Source organism: Ranitomeya imitator, chromosome 5 (genome assembly GCF_032444005.1).
Source record: "Ranitomeya imitator isolate aRanImi1 chromosome 5, aRanImi1.pri, whole genome shotgun sequence".
Lineage (NCBI taxonomy): Eukaryota > Metazoa > Chordata > Amphibia > Anura > Dendrobatidae > Ranitomeya > Ranitomeya imitator.
Window position 1 is genome coordinate 145587504 of NC_091286.1, and position 18850 is coordinate 145606353.

The 18850-nt window shown below is 42.3% G+C and overlaps 1 protein-coding gene across 2 annotated transcripts in view; it reads left to right on the forward strand.

The window, feature by feature from the left end:
- The window catches only part of WTAP (WT1 associated protein), a 94900-nt gene that overhangs the window by 38760 nt on the left and 37290 nt on the right, over positions 1-18850 (forward strand). For both annotated transcript variants that reach the window (XR_011321928.1, XM_069769197.1), the window contains exons 4-5: positions 3642-3700; positions 18382-18509. Coding sequence is in view for 1 of the 2 variants with exons in the window: in XM_069769197.1 (XP_069625298.1) it covers positions 3642-3700; positions 18382-18509 (187 nt within the window). In the remaining variant the exon portion in view is untranslated. The remainder of the gene's footprint in view (positions 1-3641; positions 3701-18381; positions 18510-18850) is intronic.

Below are 18850 nucleotides of genomic sequence, written 5' to 3' on the forward strand. Positions count from 1 at the left end.
GGGAGAGTGGGCAGCCGTTTACTGTAACGGATAGGTTTGTTGGGGGGGTCACGTGAGATGGCGGAAAGACGATGAATTCTGTTTTGTCCATGATAAGTTTTAGAAATCTAGCGGATAAGAAGGATGAAATAGCGGATAGACATTGAGGGATTCTGGTTAGTAGGGAGGTGATATCTGGTCCAGAGATGTAGATCTGTGTGTCATCAGCATAGAGATGATACTGAAAACCGTGAGATTCTATGAGCTGTCCCAGGTCAAAAGTGTAAATGGAGAAGAGCTGGGGCCCAAGGACTGAACCTTGTGGGACTCCGACAGATAGGGGGCGAGGTGAGGAGGTGGTGTGTGAATGGGAGACGCTGAATGTTCGGTCAGTTAGGTATGATGAGATCCAGGATAGGGCCAAGTCTGTGATGCCAAGGGATGAGAGGGTCTGTAGTAATAGGGAATGGTCCACTGTGTCAAAGGCAGAGGACAGGTCCAGGAGGAGGAGGATAGAGTAGTGTCGCTTGCTCTTGGCGGTTAATAGGTCATTGGTGACCTTAGTTAGGGCAGTTTCAGTGAAGTGGTGTGACCGGAAGCCTGATTATAAGCGGTCGAAAAGGGAGCAGGAAGATAGATGGGAGGACAGTTCAAGATGGACGTGTTGTTCCAGTAGTTTTGAGGCATATGGGAGAAGTGATATAGGGCGATCGCTAGATACAGAGGATGGGTCAAGAGAGGGCTTTTTGGGGATAGGTGTGATTGAGGCATGTTTAAAGCTTGAGGGGAAAACACCAGTTGTTAGTGATAGGTTGAAGAGATGACTTAGAGTTGGGATGAAGACTCTGGCGAGGTTTGGGATGAAGTGGGAAGGGAAGGGATCGGGTCAAGTGCACAGGTGGTGAGATGTCATCTTGAGAGTAGAATGGAGAGTCGATCTTCTGTAGTGGAGAAGTTGGTTTTGGAGGTGGAGGGCTGGGTAGTTGGGAGGAAGGGCTCTGGGGGTTGTCGAATAAAAACGTGTTGCCACATAGTTTAACTCAATATCTGCTTGCCAGTGTCATGAACTTGTGTTTAGATATTTCTTTAAAGATTTTGTGTTGAACTGGATACCTAACGAGTTAGCTTTTGAAAGGGGATATCTGGGACTTTAAAAAAAAAAAAAAAAAGGGGGGGGGGGGGGGGGGGGCATGTAGTTGCTAGCATTAACAACTACCTGCCCCCTGTACCCAGCAGCGGTCAGTGATCACTCCTTCCATAGATTCAGCAACTCGCTGTCAGCAGAGCAGCAGTTTCTCTTCCTTTTGGCAGGGGGAACTTTTGGTGTCATGCTGATTGCCAGTTGGCTCTCAACTACCTAATTGAGGGATGCTGGCTGTCAATCAGCATGATACTAGGTAATCCTGCCCTGTCAATAGGAAGAGAAACTGCTCCTCCGTTAGTGAGCAGCTGAATCTCTGGCAGGAGCGGGCAATGTCCGGATCTGGTTACAACAGGCAGGTAGTTGCCTCTGTTAGCAACTTCATGCCTTTCCCCCCTCCTCCTCCCCCCCCCCCCCCCCCCCCCCCCCAAGTCCCGGATATCCCCTTTTAAGTTCAAGCGTATTATACACTTTTCAATACTTATACTTGTATACTTAGTCTCCCATGTACGAGTTCCTAGCTGGACTTAACCCCTTCATGACACAATGTACATTTATGTCATATGTTGTGTTTATGACTTTGGTGTAGGCTCATATCCTGAGCAGGCAGGTGATGGCTGATTCAATCAGCCATCATGAGCCTTTAGCAGCCGCAGGTGAAGCAAAGCTCCTCTTGTGGATGTTAAATGCCTCTGTCAATTTCTGATAGCATCATTTAACAGGCGGGGGTGCATGTTATTTGATGGCCCATTGGTGTGCCAGTGATGTGATCGCGGGGTACTGATGTGTTGCCATAATAGCCGGACGTCTGCTGAAGACCTCCATGCTTGTCATGACAATTCTGTGATAGCCAGCCTGTAGGAGGCCTTAACAGATTATGATTTTTATGATTTTACCTACACGTAGCAGTGCTGATGCACAGCTTTGTATAGCACAAGCCATCAGATGATCGCAGCTTCAAGTCCCCTAGGGGGACTATTAAATAGAGTAAAACAAATAAATATCAAGAATATGAAAATAAAAAGAACACGTTCAAATTACCCCCTTTTTGCCCCATTTAAAAAGTCTGATCTATCAAAAATATAAAGTAAACTATTCCCATCAGTAAACAGCATAACAAGAAAAAAAAATGAGAGCCAGAATTACTCCGATGAGCGTTTCGCTTTGCTTTCTTTCTTCTTTCTACCAGAAGAAGCAAGGTGGAACACTCATCGGGGTGGAGGGACCTAGCACTTGGAACTTTAGTGACTGTAATCAATTCAAAGGTAATAGCTCTTAAGGTACCTTCACACTGAGCGACGCTGCAGCGATCCAGACAACGATCCCGATCGCTGCAGCGTCGCTGTTTGGTCGCTGGAGAGCTGTCACAGACAGCTCTCCAGCGACCAACGATCCCGAAGTCCCCGGGTAACCAGGGTAAACATTGGGTTACTAAGCGCAGGGCCGCGCTTAGTAACCCGATGTTTACCCTGGTTACCAGCATAAAGTAAAAAAAAAAAAAAACACTTCATACTTACCTTCCGCTGTCTGTCCCCGGCGCTCTGCTTCTCTGCACTGTGTAAGCGCAGTGGCCGGAAAGCAGAGCGGTGACGTCACCGCTGCGCTCTGCTTTCCAGCTGGCCGGCACTCACAATGCAGAGAAGCACAGCGGGGGACAGACAGCGGAAGGTAAGTATGAAGTGTTTTTTGTTTTTTTGTTTTTTTACTTTTACGCTGGTAACCAGGGTAAACATCAGGTTACTAAGCGTGGCCCTGCGCTTAGTAACCCGATATTTACCCTGGTTACCAGTTAAGACATCGCTGAATCGGCGTCACACACGCCGATCCAGCGATGTCAGTGGGAGATCCAGCGACGAAATAAAGTTCTAGACTTTCCCCAGTGACCAACGATCTCCCAGCAGGGGCCTGATCGTTGGTCGCTGTCACACATAACGATTTCGTTAACGATATCGTTGCTACGTCACAAAAAGCAACGATATCGTTAACGATATCGTTATGTGTGACGGTACCTTTACTTTTTCTTAGTATTTACAAACAGCCACCCTTTATTGCTTAGGTAAACTGGTTATTGGATTAAGACACTGGTGATGTATGTTGCATAATCCCTAGTCTACTGCATTATATACTATTATCAGACTTGCTGTCTGGGTCCCCTCTAAGGCCGTTCAAAACCTCTCATATGTGCCCTAGAAAATGTGGGCTCAGCGCCGGAGTCCGACATCGGCGTACATTTACGCCCGATGCCGGAAAGGGGTTAAGCAAGTTTCTTACTGCCAAGAGAGCAGGCTTTGCCTGCTGGGAAAAGCACATCAAAAACGCAACGTGTGAACATAGCCTTAGTGTGACACCTTTTTGTGTACGATATGTATCTAATAAATATTGCTATATTATTTTATTGATTTTTCTAGTGTTCACTTCCTTTGTCTTGGGATTTATTGTATACTCAGGCTACTTTAATATGCAGAAATAAGACTAGTGCGAGGGTTTTTGCAATTTTGTTAAACTTTTTATCCTGTTTTAGGTGGAAGCAATATGAAGCTTATGTTCAAGCTCTCGAAAGCAAATACAGTGATCTGAATTGTAAGTCTCTGTAAAATTATTAAAAATCCATTTTTCTCTTACGATTATTCCTGCACTGTAAATGTTAGCATTTTTCATGTTTGAAAATGAGTTGTTTTTTGTCACCTGAAGAAGACAGCGATTGGCTGTTGAAACGTGTTGTGATTAAAGATCTAAAATCCCTAACCTGTGCTCCGGTGGCCTCTGTCATCAGCGCTCCATCCAGACTTCTTTACTTTTTTCACTTTGTTTTCTAATAAAAGACAGCTTTATATTAAAACATTTAATGACCTGTGTTCACAATCTAGTTTGTAATTGTTACTCAGTGGTGTTTTTTTGGCACAAGATTCCTTTGATGTGTCTTGCCCCATAAACAACAATTTTAATCTGCCTTTTTAATTGAGACTACTATACACATTTGCTCCTGTTAATTGTGTGAGGGCACAAGACTTGCAGAATGACACACAGAGCATAGGCGTATAGGGACGATGTCTGACTCCTATTCTGGAGCCCAATTGTGAACTGTGCATGCTTGCGCTATGACATGCACAATTCACAGCATTTGCAATACTAGGGGCAGCCCATTACAATGTATGTGGAGCCCATCCATAGATCATCTATGCTGCAGTTGTGCCACATCCTCACAGCAGCTTCTGGGCAACGCAGCAGTGTTGTGCTGTATGGTGGTGATGAGAGCTGGCATCGGGGCCTAGAGCTGGTAAACAGATTTGCTCTTACATAGAAGAGGCTTGAGGCAGTCGTAGAAGGAGATGTCCTTCCAGATTTACAGCAATCATTATTCAGGTTACTCTACTGGTATGATGTGAAGACTGATTGTGAAAATATGAAAAAAATCAATACTTTTTTCCACTTTGTAAAAAAAAAAAAAAAAAAAAAAAAACCATTAGAATAACAGCTTAAAGGGGTTGTCCACTACTCGGACAACCCCTTCTCAATCACTGTTTCTACCAAGTAAAATAATATTTATACTTGCCTCTGATGCCAGTTCGCTTCTATGGGAGATACGAAAATAGCTACTTCTCAATTTCTTTACTTGGGTGCTGCAACATTATTGGGCTAAGTTCACACTAAGATTTTTTTCCTTCATTTTTTTTAAAGGTTTTTTTTTAATGCTAATTTTCAGCTGCTTTTCACAGTCCCAGCAAAGCCTTTGAGATTTCAGAAATCTCAAGCACACCTTTTTGTGTTTTTTGTCATCAGTATTTTGTGCCTTGCATGTTTTTTTTGGACATAGAGCCTGTCACTTCTTTCAGTGGTTTTCACAAATTGAAAGCGATGGGTGATGGAAAAAATGCTGACAAATTAAAAAAAAGCAAGCACAGCAGTATATGAAACACATTTATTTTTGTGATTTTTTTTTTTTTTTTTTTTTTTTTTTTCTTCAGGTTTATCTTGTCTTGGTCACCTGAGATGGCAGTTTGAACTAGTACAGTCTAAATTAATGATGCGTAAAAATTAATCATTGGCCATCAAAGGTGTGCAACTGAACAGTGCCTGTAGCTGACCAAGGTGTAATGGTGCACAGTGTGTAAGCAACCCAATGGCAGACCAAAGTGTGAAAGTAAACAGTGCCCTACAAACTCAATGTACTGCCAGTGTCTTGGGTAAATTATTCTAGACCAATTCACCTCCCTCAGCTGTTACATTTGTATGTGTATTTTTTTCATGAACATACAGTATGTCTTGTATTGGTGACCTGTGTTCATGCTTCTACGGTGGAAGCAAAGCTGATCTTTCAGATCCTGAAAAATGCACCAAAACCCTGTTTTTGACTTTGCATCTTTTCTGCCAAGAGTGCAGGTTTTGCTGCAGAAAAAAGCCGCAAAAACGCAGTGTGTGAACTTAGCCTTTGGTGGATTAGGGGACTCTTTTTGTCTGCACAGTTAGAGGGAACCTGCTATCTGATTTATGTTGGCCAATCTCCTTGTCTGTTAGGACTTTCTTGTATTTGTGCATATAATGGAAGAACCTGTCATTCAAGGGTATTAAATGTAGAGAAGCCCCTGAGGACCTGTCTCAGACTCGTTTTTTGAGATATAATTCAAAAAAGTCCATAAATTACCAAGCTGGCACTTCAGATAAATATACAACCACAACAACCAAGATCATCAAAATTAGCTGGTCAGAGGAAGAGATCCAAACTATGCTTAAACCTAGAAAGCTTTATTATCAACATATCAACTAATAATGAAAAGGCTTAAGACAATTGAACACAAGAAGGTGTACTCTGTAGGGGGAACTCAAGTGCTATCCTAATCAATGAATAAAGTGATAAGAATATTACAAATATACTATCAGTAACCCAGTCTATGAAAAATCACATGCTCTGTTATCAAATACCAAATGACAAATCAATCAATTAAATACAAGACTTTAAGGAACACGTAATGAGGACACTGGGGCCACAAGTGGAGCAGGATAGGCCGGACGTTCCCCCGTCACCCCGACGCTCGTTTCGCCCTTAGCTTCTTACGGGAAGATGAACACTTGTGGCCCCAGTGTTATGAGGTAATATGACCCAGATACTTTGCAATTCGGCATTCCCTTTTACATTCTATTAGGCTTGTACACATGTTACTAGTGAGCCACCTTTCCTTCGTATGTTCCATTCTTTACAGTACCCATATCCTCATTGTGTTCCTTATAGTCTTGTTTTTATTTGATTGATTTGTCACTTGGTATTTAAAAACAGCATGTGATTTTTAATTAAAGACTGGGTTACTGATAGTATATTTGTAATTTTCTTATCACTTTATTAATTGATCAGGATCGCACTGGAGTTCCCAATACAGGGTACACCTTGTGTTCAATTGTCTTAAGCCTTTTCGTTATAAGTTTTTGTATGTTGATAATAAAGCTTTCTAGTTTTAAGCATAGATTGAGCTTAATCAGCTGAGCTTACTGATTGGTTGCAGCGCTATCAATTACCACTGCATCCTATACACAATTACCAGAGCAATGCTTGAAAGACAGTGCTGGGCAACGTAAATAAAAGTGCAAAAGATTTCTGTAATCCCTTCACGACAATTTTTTTTTTAAGTGAGCTTTCGTTTTTTTGCTCCCCTTCTTCCTAGAGCTATAACTTTTTTTTAATTATTATTATTTTTATATTACTTTGGCCATGCGAGGGCTTGTTTTTTGTAGGACTATTTGTGGCAAAAAAAAAAGTGCAATTCCACAATATTGTGGATTATTTTACCATGTTCATGAAATGCTAAAACCGACCTGCCATCTCCTGGTCATTACAAGGTTGCATATAACAAACACGTACAAGTTCTTTTTTTATTTGAGTGATGAAAAAGAAATCCCAAGTTTTGTTTAAAAAAAAAAAAAAAAAATTGCCATTTTCCAAGAAGGGCTGGGCGAGAGCTTATTTTCTCTTTTTACTCGCTTTAGTAGTCTCCTTAGGACTCGAAAATGCGATTGCATGTGCTATAGCAGCACTGACATCCATTGGAGATCTACAATGACAAGCACTGGGGTCTTCTGCAGACCCCCCAGTTGTCATGCCAACCCATTGGCGGCACCAGCCACTAGCTGTCACTATATCAGTGGTGATAATTGCATTTTATTTTGTTTTGTCTTGTTTTTTACCGTAATTTTCCCTTTTTTTGTGCTATTAGTTATAGTTTTTGGTGCCAAATTCTTCAAGATGGTGTATGCAATTAATGCAAAGTAAAAAAAAAAAAAAAAAAAAAAAATTCTTCATTTAACCCCTCTGTGACCTTAGACGTACTATCCCGTCGAGGTGCCCTGGGCTTATCTGACCCTGGACGGGATAGTACGTCATAGCCGATCGGCCGCGCTCACGGGGGGAGCGCGGCCGATCGCGGCCGGGTGTCAGCTGCTTATCGCAGCTGACATCCGGCACTATGTGCCAGGAGCGGTCACGGACCGCCCCCGGCACATTAACCCCTGGCACACCGCGATCAAAGATGATCGCGATGTGCCGGCGGTACAGGGAAGCACCGCGCAGGGAGGGGGCTCCCTGCGGGCTTCCCTGAGCCCCCCGCAGCAACGCGATCACCTCCCTCCCTGCTCGAGCCCCGGATCCAAGATGGCCGCGGATCCGGGTCCTGCAGGGAGGGAGGTGGCTTCACAGAGCCTGCTCAGAGCAGGCACTGTGAAGCAGCCTGCACTCCTATCAGATCAGTGATCTGACAGAGTGCTGTGCAAACTGTCAGATCACTGATCTGTGATGTCCCCCCCTGGGACAAAGTAAAAAAGTAAAAAAAAAAATTTCCAAATGTGTAAAAAAAATAAAAAAAAATATTCCAAAATAATGAAAAAAAAAAAAATATTATTCCCATAAATACATTTCTTCATCTAAATAAAAAAAAAAAACCAATAAAAGTACACATATTTAGTATCGCCGCGTCCGTAACGGCCCGACCTATAAAACTGGCCCACTAGTTAACCCCTTCAGTAAACACCGTAAGAAAAAAAAAAAAAAAAAAACGAGGCAAAAAACAACGCTTTATTATCATACCGCCGAACAAAAAGTGGAATAACACGCGATCAAAAGGACAGATATAAATAACCATGGTACCGCTGAAAGCGTCATATTGTCCCGCAAAAAAAGAGCCGCCATACAGCATCATCAGCAAAAAAATAAAAAAGTTATAGTCCTGAGAATAAAGCGATGCAAAAATAATTATTTTTTCTGTAAAATAGTTTTTATCGTATAAAAGCACCAAACCATAAAAAAATGATATAAATGAGGTATCGCTGTAATCGTACTGACCCGAAGAATAAAACTGATTTATCAATTTTACCAAACGCGGAACGGTATAAACGCCTCCCCCAATAGAAATTCATGAATAGCTGGCTTTTGGTCATTCTTCCTCACAAAAATCGGAATAAAAAGCGATAAAAAAATGTCACGTGCCCAAAAATGTTTTCAATAAAAACGTCAACTCGTCCCGCAAAAAACAAGACCTCACATGACTCTGTGGACCAAAATATGGAAAAATTATAGCTCTCAAAATGTGGTATTGCAAAAAATATTTTTTGCAATAAAAAGGGTCTTTCAGTGTGTGACGGCTGCCAATCATAAAAATCCGCTAAAAAACTCGCTATAAAAGTAAATCAAACCCCCCTTCATCACCCCCTTAGTTAGGGAAAAATAAAAAAAAATGTATTTATTTCCATTTTCCCATTAGGGCTAGGGTTAGGGTTAGGGCTAGGGCTAGGGTTAGGGCTAGGGTTAGGGCTAGGGTTAGGGCTAGGGCTAGGGCTAGGGTTAGGGCTAGGGTTAGGGTTAGGGCTAGGGTTAGGGCTAGGGTTAGGGCTAGGGTTAGGGCTAGGGCTAGGGTTAGGGCTAGGGTTAGGGCTAGGGTTAGGGCTAGGGTTAGGGTTAGGGCTAGGGTTAGGGCTAGGATTAGGGTTAGGGTTAGGGTTGGGGCTACAGTTAGGGTTGGGGCTAAAGTTAGGGTTAGGGTTTAGATTACATTTACAGTTGGGAATAGGGTTGGGATTAGGGTTAGGGGTGTGTCAGGGTTACCGTTGGAATTAGGGTTAGGGGTGTGTTTAGATTAGGGTTTCAGTTATAATTGGGGGGTTTCCACTGTTTCGGCACATCAGGGGCTCTCCAAACACGACATGGCGTCCGATCTCAATTCCAGCCAATTCTGCGTTGAAAAAGTAAAACAGTGCTCCTTCCCTTCCGAGCTCTCCTGTGTGCCCAAACAGGGGTTTACCCCAACATATGGGGTATCAGCGTACTCAGGACAAATTGGACAACAACTTTTGTGGACCAATTTCTCCTGTTACCCTTGGGAAAATACAAAACTGGGGGCTAAAAAATAATTTTTGTGGGAAAACAAAAAGATTTTTTATTTTCACGGCTCTGCGTTATAAACTGTAGTGAAACACTTGGGGGTTCAAAGTTCTCACAACACATCTAGATAAGTCCATTGAGGGGTCTAGTTTCCAATATGGGGTCACTTGTGGGGGGTTTCTACTGTTTAGGTACATTAGGGGCTCTGCAAACGCAATGTGACGCCTGCAGACCAATCCATCTAAGTCTGCATTCCAAATGATGCTCCTTCCCTTCCGAGCCCTCCCATGCGCCCAAACGGTGGTTCCCCCCCACATATCGGGTATCAGCGTACTCAGGACAAATTGGACAACAACTTTTGTGGACCAATTTCTCCTGTTACCCTTGGGAAAATACAAAACTGGGGGCTAAAAAATAATTTTTGTGGGAAAACAAAAAGATTTTTTATTTTCACGGCTCTGCGTTATAAACTGTAGTGAAATACTTGGGGGTTCAAAGCTCTCACAACACATCAAGATGAGTTCCTTAGGGGGTCTACTTTCCAAAATGGTGTCACTTGTGGGGGGTTTCTACTGTTTAGGTACATTAGGGGCTCTGCAAACGCAATGTGACGCCTGCAGACCATTCCATCTAAGTCTGCATTCCAAATGGCGCTCCTTCCCTTCCGAACCCTCCCATGCGCCCAAACGGTGGTTCCCCCCCACATATGGGGTATCAGCGTACTCAGGACAAATTGGACAACAACTTTTGTGGTCCAATTTCTCCTCTTACCCTAGGGAAAATACAAAACTGGGGGCTAAAAAATAATTTTTGTGGGAAAAAAATTTTGTTTTATTTTTATGGCTCTGCATTATAAACTTCTGTGAAGCCCTTGGTGGGTCAAAGTGCTCACCACACATCCAGATAAGTTCCTTAGGGGGTCTACTTTCCAAAATGGTGTCACTTGTGGGGGGTTTCAATGTTTAGGCACATCAGTGGCTCTCCAAACGCAACATGGCGTCCCATCTCAATTCCTGTCAATTTTGCATTGAAAAGTCAAACGGCGCTCCTTCCCTTCCGAGCTCTCCCATGCGCCCAAACAGTGGTTTACTGCCACATATGGGGTATCAGCGTACTCGGGACAAATTGGACAACAACTTTTGAGGTCCAATTTCTTCTCTTACCCTTGGAAAAATAAAAAATTGGGGGCAAAAATATAATTTTTGTGAAAAAATATGATTTTTTATTTTTACGGTTCTGCATTATAAACTTCTGTGAAGCACTTGGTGGGTCAAAGTGCTCACCACACCTCTAGATAAGTTCCTTAGGGGGTCTACTTTCCAAAATGGTGTCACTTGTGGGGGGTTTCAATGTTTAGGCACATCAGTGGCTCTCCAAACGCAACATGGCGTCCCATCTCAATTTCTGTCAATTTTGCATTGAAAAGTCAAACTGCGCTCCTTCCCTTCCGAGCTCTCCCATGCGCCCAAACAGTGGTTTACTGCCACATATGGGGTATCAGCGTACTCAGGACAAATTGGACAACAACTTTTGAGGTCCAATTTCTTCTCTTACCCTTGGAAAAATAAAAAATTGGGGGCAAAAATATAATTTTTGTGAAAAAATATGATTTTTTATTTTTACGGTTCTGCATTATAAACTTCTGTGAAGCACTTGGTGGGTCAAAGTGCTCACCACACATCCAGATAAGTTCCTTAGGGGGTCTACTTTCCAAAATGGTGTCACTTGTGGGGGGTTTCAATGTTTAGGCACATCAGTGGCTCTCCAAACGCAACATGGCGTCCCATCTCAATTCCTGTCAAGTTTGCATTGAAAAGTCAAATAGCGCTCCTTCCCTTCCGAGCTCTCCCATGCGCCCAAACAGTGGTTTACTGCCACATATGGGGTATCAGCGTACTCAGGACAAATTGGACAACAACTTTTTGGGTCCAATTTCTCCTGTTACCCTTGGTAAAATAAAACAAATTGGAGCTGAAGTAAATTTTTTGTGTAAAAAAGTTAAATGTTCATTTTTATTTAAACATTCCAAAAATTCCTATTAAACACCTGAAGGGTTAATAAACTTCTTGAATGTGGTTTTGAGCACCTTGAGGGGTGCAGTTTTTAGAATGGTGTCACACTTGGGCATTTTCTATCATATAGACCCCTCAAAATGACTTCAAATGAGACGTGGTCCCTAAAAAAAAATGGTGTTGTAAAAATGAGAAATTGCTGGTCAACTTTTAACCCTTATAACTCCCTAACAAAAAAAAAAATTGGTTCCAAAATTATGCTGATGTAAAGGAGACATGTGGGAAATGTTACTTATTAAGTATTTTGTGTGACATATCTCTGTGATTTAATTGCATAAAAATTCAAAGTTTGAAAATTGCGAAATTTTCAAAATTTTCGCCAAATTTCCGTTTTTTTCACAAATAAACGCAGGTACTATCAAAGAAATTTTACCACTATCATGAAGTACAATATGTCACGAGAAAACAATGTCAGAATCACCAGGATCCGTTGAAGCGTTTCGGAGTTATAACCTCATAAAGGGACAGTGGTCAGAATTGTAAAAATTGGCCTGGTCATTAACGTGCAAACCACCCTTGGGGGTAAAGGGGTTAAGCTTGTTTTTGCAACTTTTGCCAAAAGTCACACATTCCTCAAAATGGTTCAAGAATTGCACAAAATGCTAGCGTAATCAAAAATATATGGGGGAACTCCAGTTGCACCTAAACTTGTCAAAATGGATGAATTGGGGTGAAAACATGGCATTGCTAAACACACCACACAGGGGGGAAAAAATTTGAGGGGGAAAAAAGAACAATTGGATGTAAAATAAACCTCACAATACACACATCTCGATGAAAAAAGGCACAAAACGCAGTGATCAGTCACTTATGTTCAATACTGCAGCATTCTTCTATTCTGCTGTACTGAGCCATGACAATTGGCCCAATCCTATTATCATCCACCAGGTTTTACAAAAGCCACAATGCATCCTAGTAGTTAAGTCTTGGGGAAGATGCGCTTTTTGGAAAACTGTGGCCAGAAAATGTAGGAACTGAGCCCACCTCTTTCTTGGCAGATAATGGCTGTATTATTCAGCCATCATCTGCCTCTTAATAGTCACACGTGTAGCTGAGCTCCACACACTGCTGTTAATCTGTCGGATTCCGCTGCCATTCTGTGACAGAGCAATATATAGTGCATGTCCGGAGGGTATCGCTGTTCTAACTGTCCGTCAGCACCATTATGGGGCACTGATGCGTTATCATGACTGCTGGGGGTCTAATGAAGACCCCGATGGCTGTCACGACATTATTTCCGTGAAGGGCATCCTGTAGCTGGCGTTAATTGGAGACTGTGATTTTTGTTGTATACAGCAAATACTACAATATAGCATAAGCACTCGAACTGTTCCAAGTCCCTTAAGAGGACTAACAAATACAATAAAAAGAAAATTTAAATATGGAAAAAAAATTCATATCCTTTTTCCCTTTCTCTTAAGAAATATATATAAAAAAAATACACTAGCGCTATTGCTTTGTTCGTAAAAGTCTGATGTATAAAAATGTAAAATTGGTTAATCAGATTAGTAAACGGCTTCATGAGAAAAATTCCAAACCCCAGAATTGTGGCTTTTCAGCTGAGACATTGCAAAGTAACAAGATACAATCAAAATACTATCTACCTCCAAAACGAGATAAGTAGAAAACATCGGCTCCGGGCGCAAAAAATAAGCTTCATCGTCTGAAAAGTAGTGATGAGCGAATATACTTCGGTCCTCCGAGTATTTTTTTAGTGCTCGGAGCATCTGATAGCCAGAATAAGTACATGTGGGGGTTGCTAGGGAATCCACACATGTACTTATGCTGGCTAACAGATGTAAATCATTTAGCTGCGGCAAAAAAAACTATAACTCTGAACACTAAAAAAATACTCGGAGGATGCCCGAGCGTGCTCTGGAAATCTCGAGTAACGAGTATATTCGCTTATCACTACTGAAGAGTAAAAATGTTATGACTCTCGGAGAAAAAGCGACACATGCAAAAGCATTTATTTTTAAACCACAAACGTATGTTTAATATTGCTGTAATCGTATTAATCTGTTAAATCCTTGTGCCACTTTTTTTTTTTACAGTGTAAATAAAAAAAAGGCAAAATAACACTTTTTTTTGCCATTTTTTAATCCCCCTACTTACCAGTACATCACATGATACAATGGATGGTGTCACTCAAAAGTACAAGTCTTACCGCAAAAAAAGCCTCCATACAGCTATGTCGATGGGAAAAGTAAAAAAGGATATGGATCTTGGAAAGTGGGGAGGAATAACGAAAGTGCAAAAATAAAATATCCTACAGTTATGATAGGGTTAAAATATATTACATTTGAGTCGTGCAGTCAAAAGTTTACTGTCAAAGCATGTGATCAGCGAACGTGATTGGATAAGGTGTTATCTGAGCATGATTGGTGCTAACAAAGTGTCTTCAGCGTTCTTGAATAATGAGTTTAAGCCCCAGTGGTTGTTCGACCTGCACAAGCAGGGATTGCCTAACAAACAGATAATCCCTGCATGTGTCGCAGTTGTCGAACAGCCACGAGACATGCAGCCCCGGGGACTCGAACATATTTTTCGAGCACGTTGAAGAAGTTGAACGCCTTAACCGATCACGTTTGCTCATCACTAATGTTAATGCAAAAAAAAGTCATAACTGATCTGTCTGTCTTAAACTAGCCATAACAAGGATTAACCTAGAAGGAATAATTTGCATGTGCTTTTACGCCTGTCTTGTGGATAAAGGTCCAGGCCTGCCTGCTAGCTTAACCCCTTAGCGACCGCCGATACGCCTTTTAACGGCGGCCGCTAAGGGTACTTAAACCACAGCGCCGTTAATTAACGGCGCTGTGGAAAAAGTAAATAGCGCCCCCCAGAGTCGGATTTTCTCCGGGGTCTCGGCTGCCGGGGGTAGCCGAGACCCCAGAGAACATGATTCGGGTTTTTTTTAACCCACCCCGCATTTGCGATCGCCGGTAATTAACCGTTTACCGGCGATCGCAAAAAAAAACAAAACGCAATCTTTTTAATTTCTCTATCCTCCGATGTGATCGCACATCGGAGGATAGAGAAAAGGGGTCCCAGGTAGCCCCCCAATACTTACCTATCTCCCCCGATGCTCCTCGTGGGCGCCGCCATCTTGAAAATGCCGCCGGCCGGCCCCGTGAGAATCTTTGGGGTCTCAGCTGCCGGGGGTAGCCGAGACCCCAAAGAGCATGATCGGGGGTCGGTTTTAGCCACCCCTGTTTTGCGATCGCCGGTAATTAACTGTTTACCGGCAACCGCAAAAAAAAAAAAAAAAAAGCTAAGTGTAAATCTCTGTCCTCTGATGTGATCGCACATCAGAGGACAGAGAAATAGGGGGATTCGGGGACCCTACAATACTCACCTGCGTCCCTGGATCCTCCTGCTGCTCCTCCTGGCCGCCGGCATCTTCTGGGCAAAAGAAAATGGCGGGTGCATGTGCAGTGCGCCCGCCATCTGTCTCCATCTGCCGGCCGGCAGGAGAAGAGCAGTTGGGGCTAAAATTAGGGGTAGGGTTAGGGTTAGGGCTAAATTTAGAGTTAGGGTTGGCGCTAAATTTAGGGTTAGGCTTCTTTCACACTTACGTCGGTACGGGGCCGTCGCAATGCATCGGCCCGACATACCGACGCACGTTGTGAAAATTGTGCACAACGTGGGCAGCGGATGTAGTTTTTCAATGCATCTGCTGCCCAATCTATGTCCTGGGGAGGAGGGGGCGGAGTTACGGCCACGCATGCGCGGTCAGAAATGGCGGATGCGACGTACAAAAAAACGTTACATTGAACTTTTTTTGTGCTGACGGTCCGCCAAAACACTGATCCAATGCACTACGGATGCGACGTGTGGCCATCCGTCACGATCCGTCGGCAATACAAGTCTATGGGCAAAAAACGCATCCTGCGGGCACATTTGCAGGATCCATTTCTTGTCCAAAATGACGGATGCCAAACGACGCAAGTGTGAAAGTCGCCTTAGGGTTAGGGTTGGGGCTAAAGTTAGGGTTAGAGTTGGGATTAGGGTTAGGGTTTGGATTAGGGTTGGTATTGGGGTTAGGGTTGGCATTAGGGTTACGCTTGGGATTAGGGTTAGGTTTGGGATTAGGGTTAAGGTTAGGGTTGTGATTGGGGGTGTATTGGGATTAGGGTTAGGTTTGAGGTTAGTGTTGAGATTAGGATTAGGGGTGTGTTGGATTTAGGGTTTTGATTAGGGTTATGGTTAGGGTTGACATTAGGGTTGTTTTGGGGTAAGGGTTGGGATTATCGTTAGGGTTAGTGATTAGGATTATGGATCGGATTAGGGTTAGGGGTGTGTTGGAGTTGGGTTGGAGCTAGAATTGGGGGGTTTCCACTGTTTAGGTACATCAGGGGGTCTCCAAACACGACAGCCAATTTTGCGCTCAAAAAGTCAAATGGTGCTCCCTCCCTTCTGAGCTCTGCCGTGCGCCCAAACAGTGGGTTACCCCCACATATTTGGCATCAGCATACTCGGGATAAATTGGACAACAACTTCTGGGGTCCAATTTCTCCTGTTACCCTTGTGAAAATAAAAACTTGGGGGCTACAATATCTTTTTTGTGGAAAAAAAAATATTTTTTATTTTCACGACTCTGCATTCTAAACTTCTGTGAAGCACTTGGGCATTCAAAGTTCTCACCACACATCTAGATAAGTTCCATGGGTGGGTCTAGTTTCCAAAATGGGGTCACTTGTGGAGGGTTTCTACTGGTTAGGTACATCAGGGGCTCTGCAAACGCAACATAATGCCTGCAGACCATTCTATCAAAGTCTGCATTCCAAAACGGCGCTCCTTCCTTCCGAGCTCTGCCGTGCGCCCAAACAGTCGTTTACCCCCACATATGGGGTACCAGCATACTCAGGACAAATTGGACAACAACTTTTGGGGTCCAATTTCTCTTGTTACCCTTGTGAAAATAAAAACTTGGGGGCTAAAAAATCTTTTTTGTGGAAAAAAAAAAATATTTTTTAATTTCACGACTCTGCATTATAAACTTATGTGAAGCACTTGGGCATTCAAAGTTCTCACCACACATCTAGATAAGTTCCATGGGGGGTCTAGTTTCCAAAATGGGGTCACTTGTGGGGGATTTCTACTGTTTAGGCACATCAGGGGCTCTCCAAACGCGACATGGCGTCCAATCTCAATTCCAGCCAATTCTACATTGAAAAAGTAAAACGGCACTCCTTCTCTTCCAAGCTCTGCGGTGCGCCCAAACAGTGGTTTACCCCCACATATTGGGTATCAGCGTACTCAGGAGAAATTGCACAACAACTTTTGTGGTCTAATTTCTCCTGTTACCATTGTGAAAATAAAAATTTGTGGGCAAAAAGATCATTTTTGTAGAAAAAATGCGATTTTTTTTTTTTTTTTCTTTTTTTTTTTTCCTTTCTACTGTTTAGGCACATTAGGGGCTCTCCAAACGCGACATGGCGTCCAATCTCAATTCCAGCCAATTCTGCATTGAAAAAGTCAAACGGCGCTCCTTCACTTCTAAGTTCTGCGGTGCGCCCAAAAAGTAGTTTACCCCCACATATGGGGTATTGGCGTATTCAGGAGAAATTGCATAACAAAATTTATGGTTACATTTCTGTTTTTACACTTGTGAAAATAAAAAAAATGGTTCTGAATTAAGATGTTTGCAAAAAAAAGTTAAATGTTCATTTTTTCCTTCCACATTGTTTCAGTTCCTGTGAAGCACGTAAAGGGTTAATAAACTTCTTGAATGTGGTTTTGAGAACCTTGAGGGGTGTAGTTTTTAGAATGGTGTCACACTTCGTTATTTTCTATCATATAGACCCCTCAAAATGACTTCAAATGTGAGGTGGTCCCTAAAAAAAAATGGTGTTGTAAAAATGAGAAATTGCTGGTCAACTTTTAACCCTTATAACTCCCTAACAAAAAAAAATTTTGTTTCCAAAATTGTGCTGATGTAAAGTAGACATGTGGGAAATGTTATTTATTAACTACTTTTCGTGACATATCTCTCTGATTTAAGGGTATAAAAATACAAAGTTTGAAAATTGCAACATTTTAAAAATTTTCGCCATATTTCCGGTTTTTTCATAAATAATCGCAAGTAATATCGAAGAAATGTTACCACTAACATTATCTCAAAATCAGCGGGATCCATTGAAGCGTTCCAGAGTTATAACCTCATAAAGTGACAGTGGTCAGAATTGCAAAAATTGGCCCGGTCATTAAGTACCAAATTGGCTCTGTCACTAAGGGGTTAAAGGGAACCTGTCACCCCCAAAATGGAAGATGAGCTAAGTCCACCGGCATCAGGGGCTTATCTACAGCATTCTGGAATGCTGTACATAAGACCCCGATGTATCCTGAAAGATGAGAAAGAGGTTAGATTATACCCCCCTGGGGGGGGGGGGTGTCCCGGTACTGTTCTGGTCCGATGGGTGTTGTGGTCCGGGGCCTCCTATCTTCATACGATGTCGTCCTCTTCTTGTCTTCACGCTGCGGCATGAAGACCAGAAGAGGATGACATCGTATGAAGATGGGAGGCCCCGGACCACAACACCCATCGGACCAGAACAGAACCGGGACTGCCCATTCCAGAATGCTGTAGATAAGCCCCTGATGCCAGTGGGCTTAGCTCACCTTCCATTATGGGGGTGACAGGTTCCCTTTAACCTTTTAGTAATATTTAAACACGTTTGAAAAAAATCTTTGTATTGCTCCAATGCATCAACTATAATATATTTGAGCATCAATTGGCTTTCCACAAATTGCTGGATTATTTTATATTTTAGCTTAAAAAAAAATGTTTAAAAAGTGTCTTATGTTTTTTGAACTTGTATCTGCAGCTAATGATGTAACTGGACTTAGAGAATCTGAAGAAAAGCTTAAACAGCAACAGCAAGAGTCTGCCCGAAGAGAGAATATATTAGTCATGAGATTGGCTACTAAGGAGCAGGAGATGCAGGAATGCACGGTTAGTTCCAAATGTATTTCCATACAACTACCACAGTATTTCTTTTGTTTTGCCAAATCGTTGAAAAAGAAACTTTATTTTACGAAACTGTACTGAGTTATTTATGTGCTGTCTGATACTGCAGGTCTGTACCATTCACAATATGTATTTCTTCTATAATACTAGAGTCCCATGGACAGTTGTTACTTTTCTGGAGCAAGATTATCAATGGTATTCAATACCTTTCAATCCATTTTACAATGTGAATTGGTGTGAAACAAAGCTTTTCTTAAATGCATCTAAAATAAACACAAGGCAAAATTACACCTAACGTTGTGTTTTACTAGATGAGGAATTTTGTT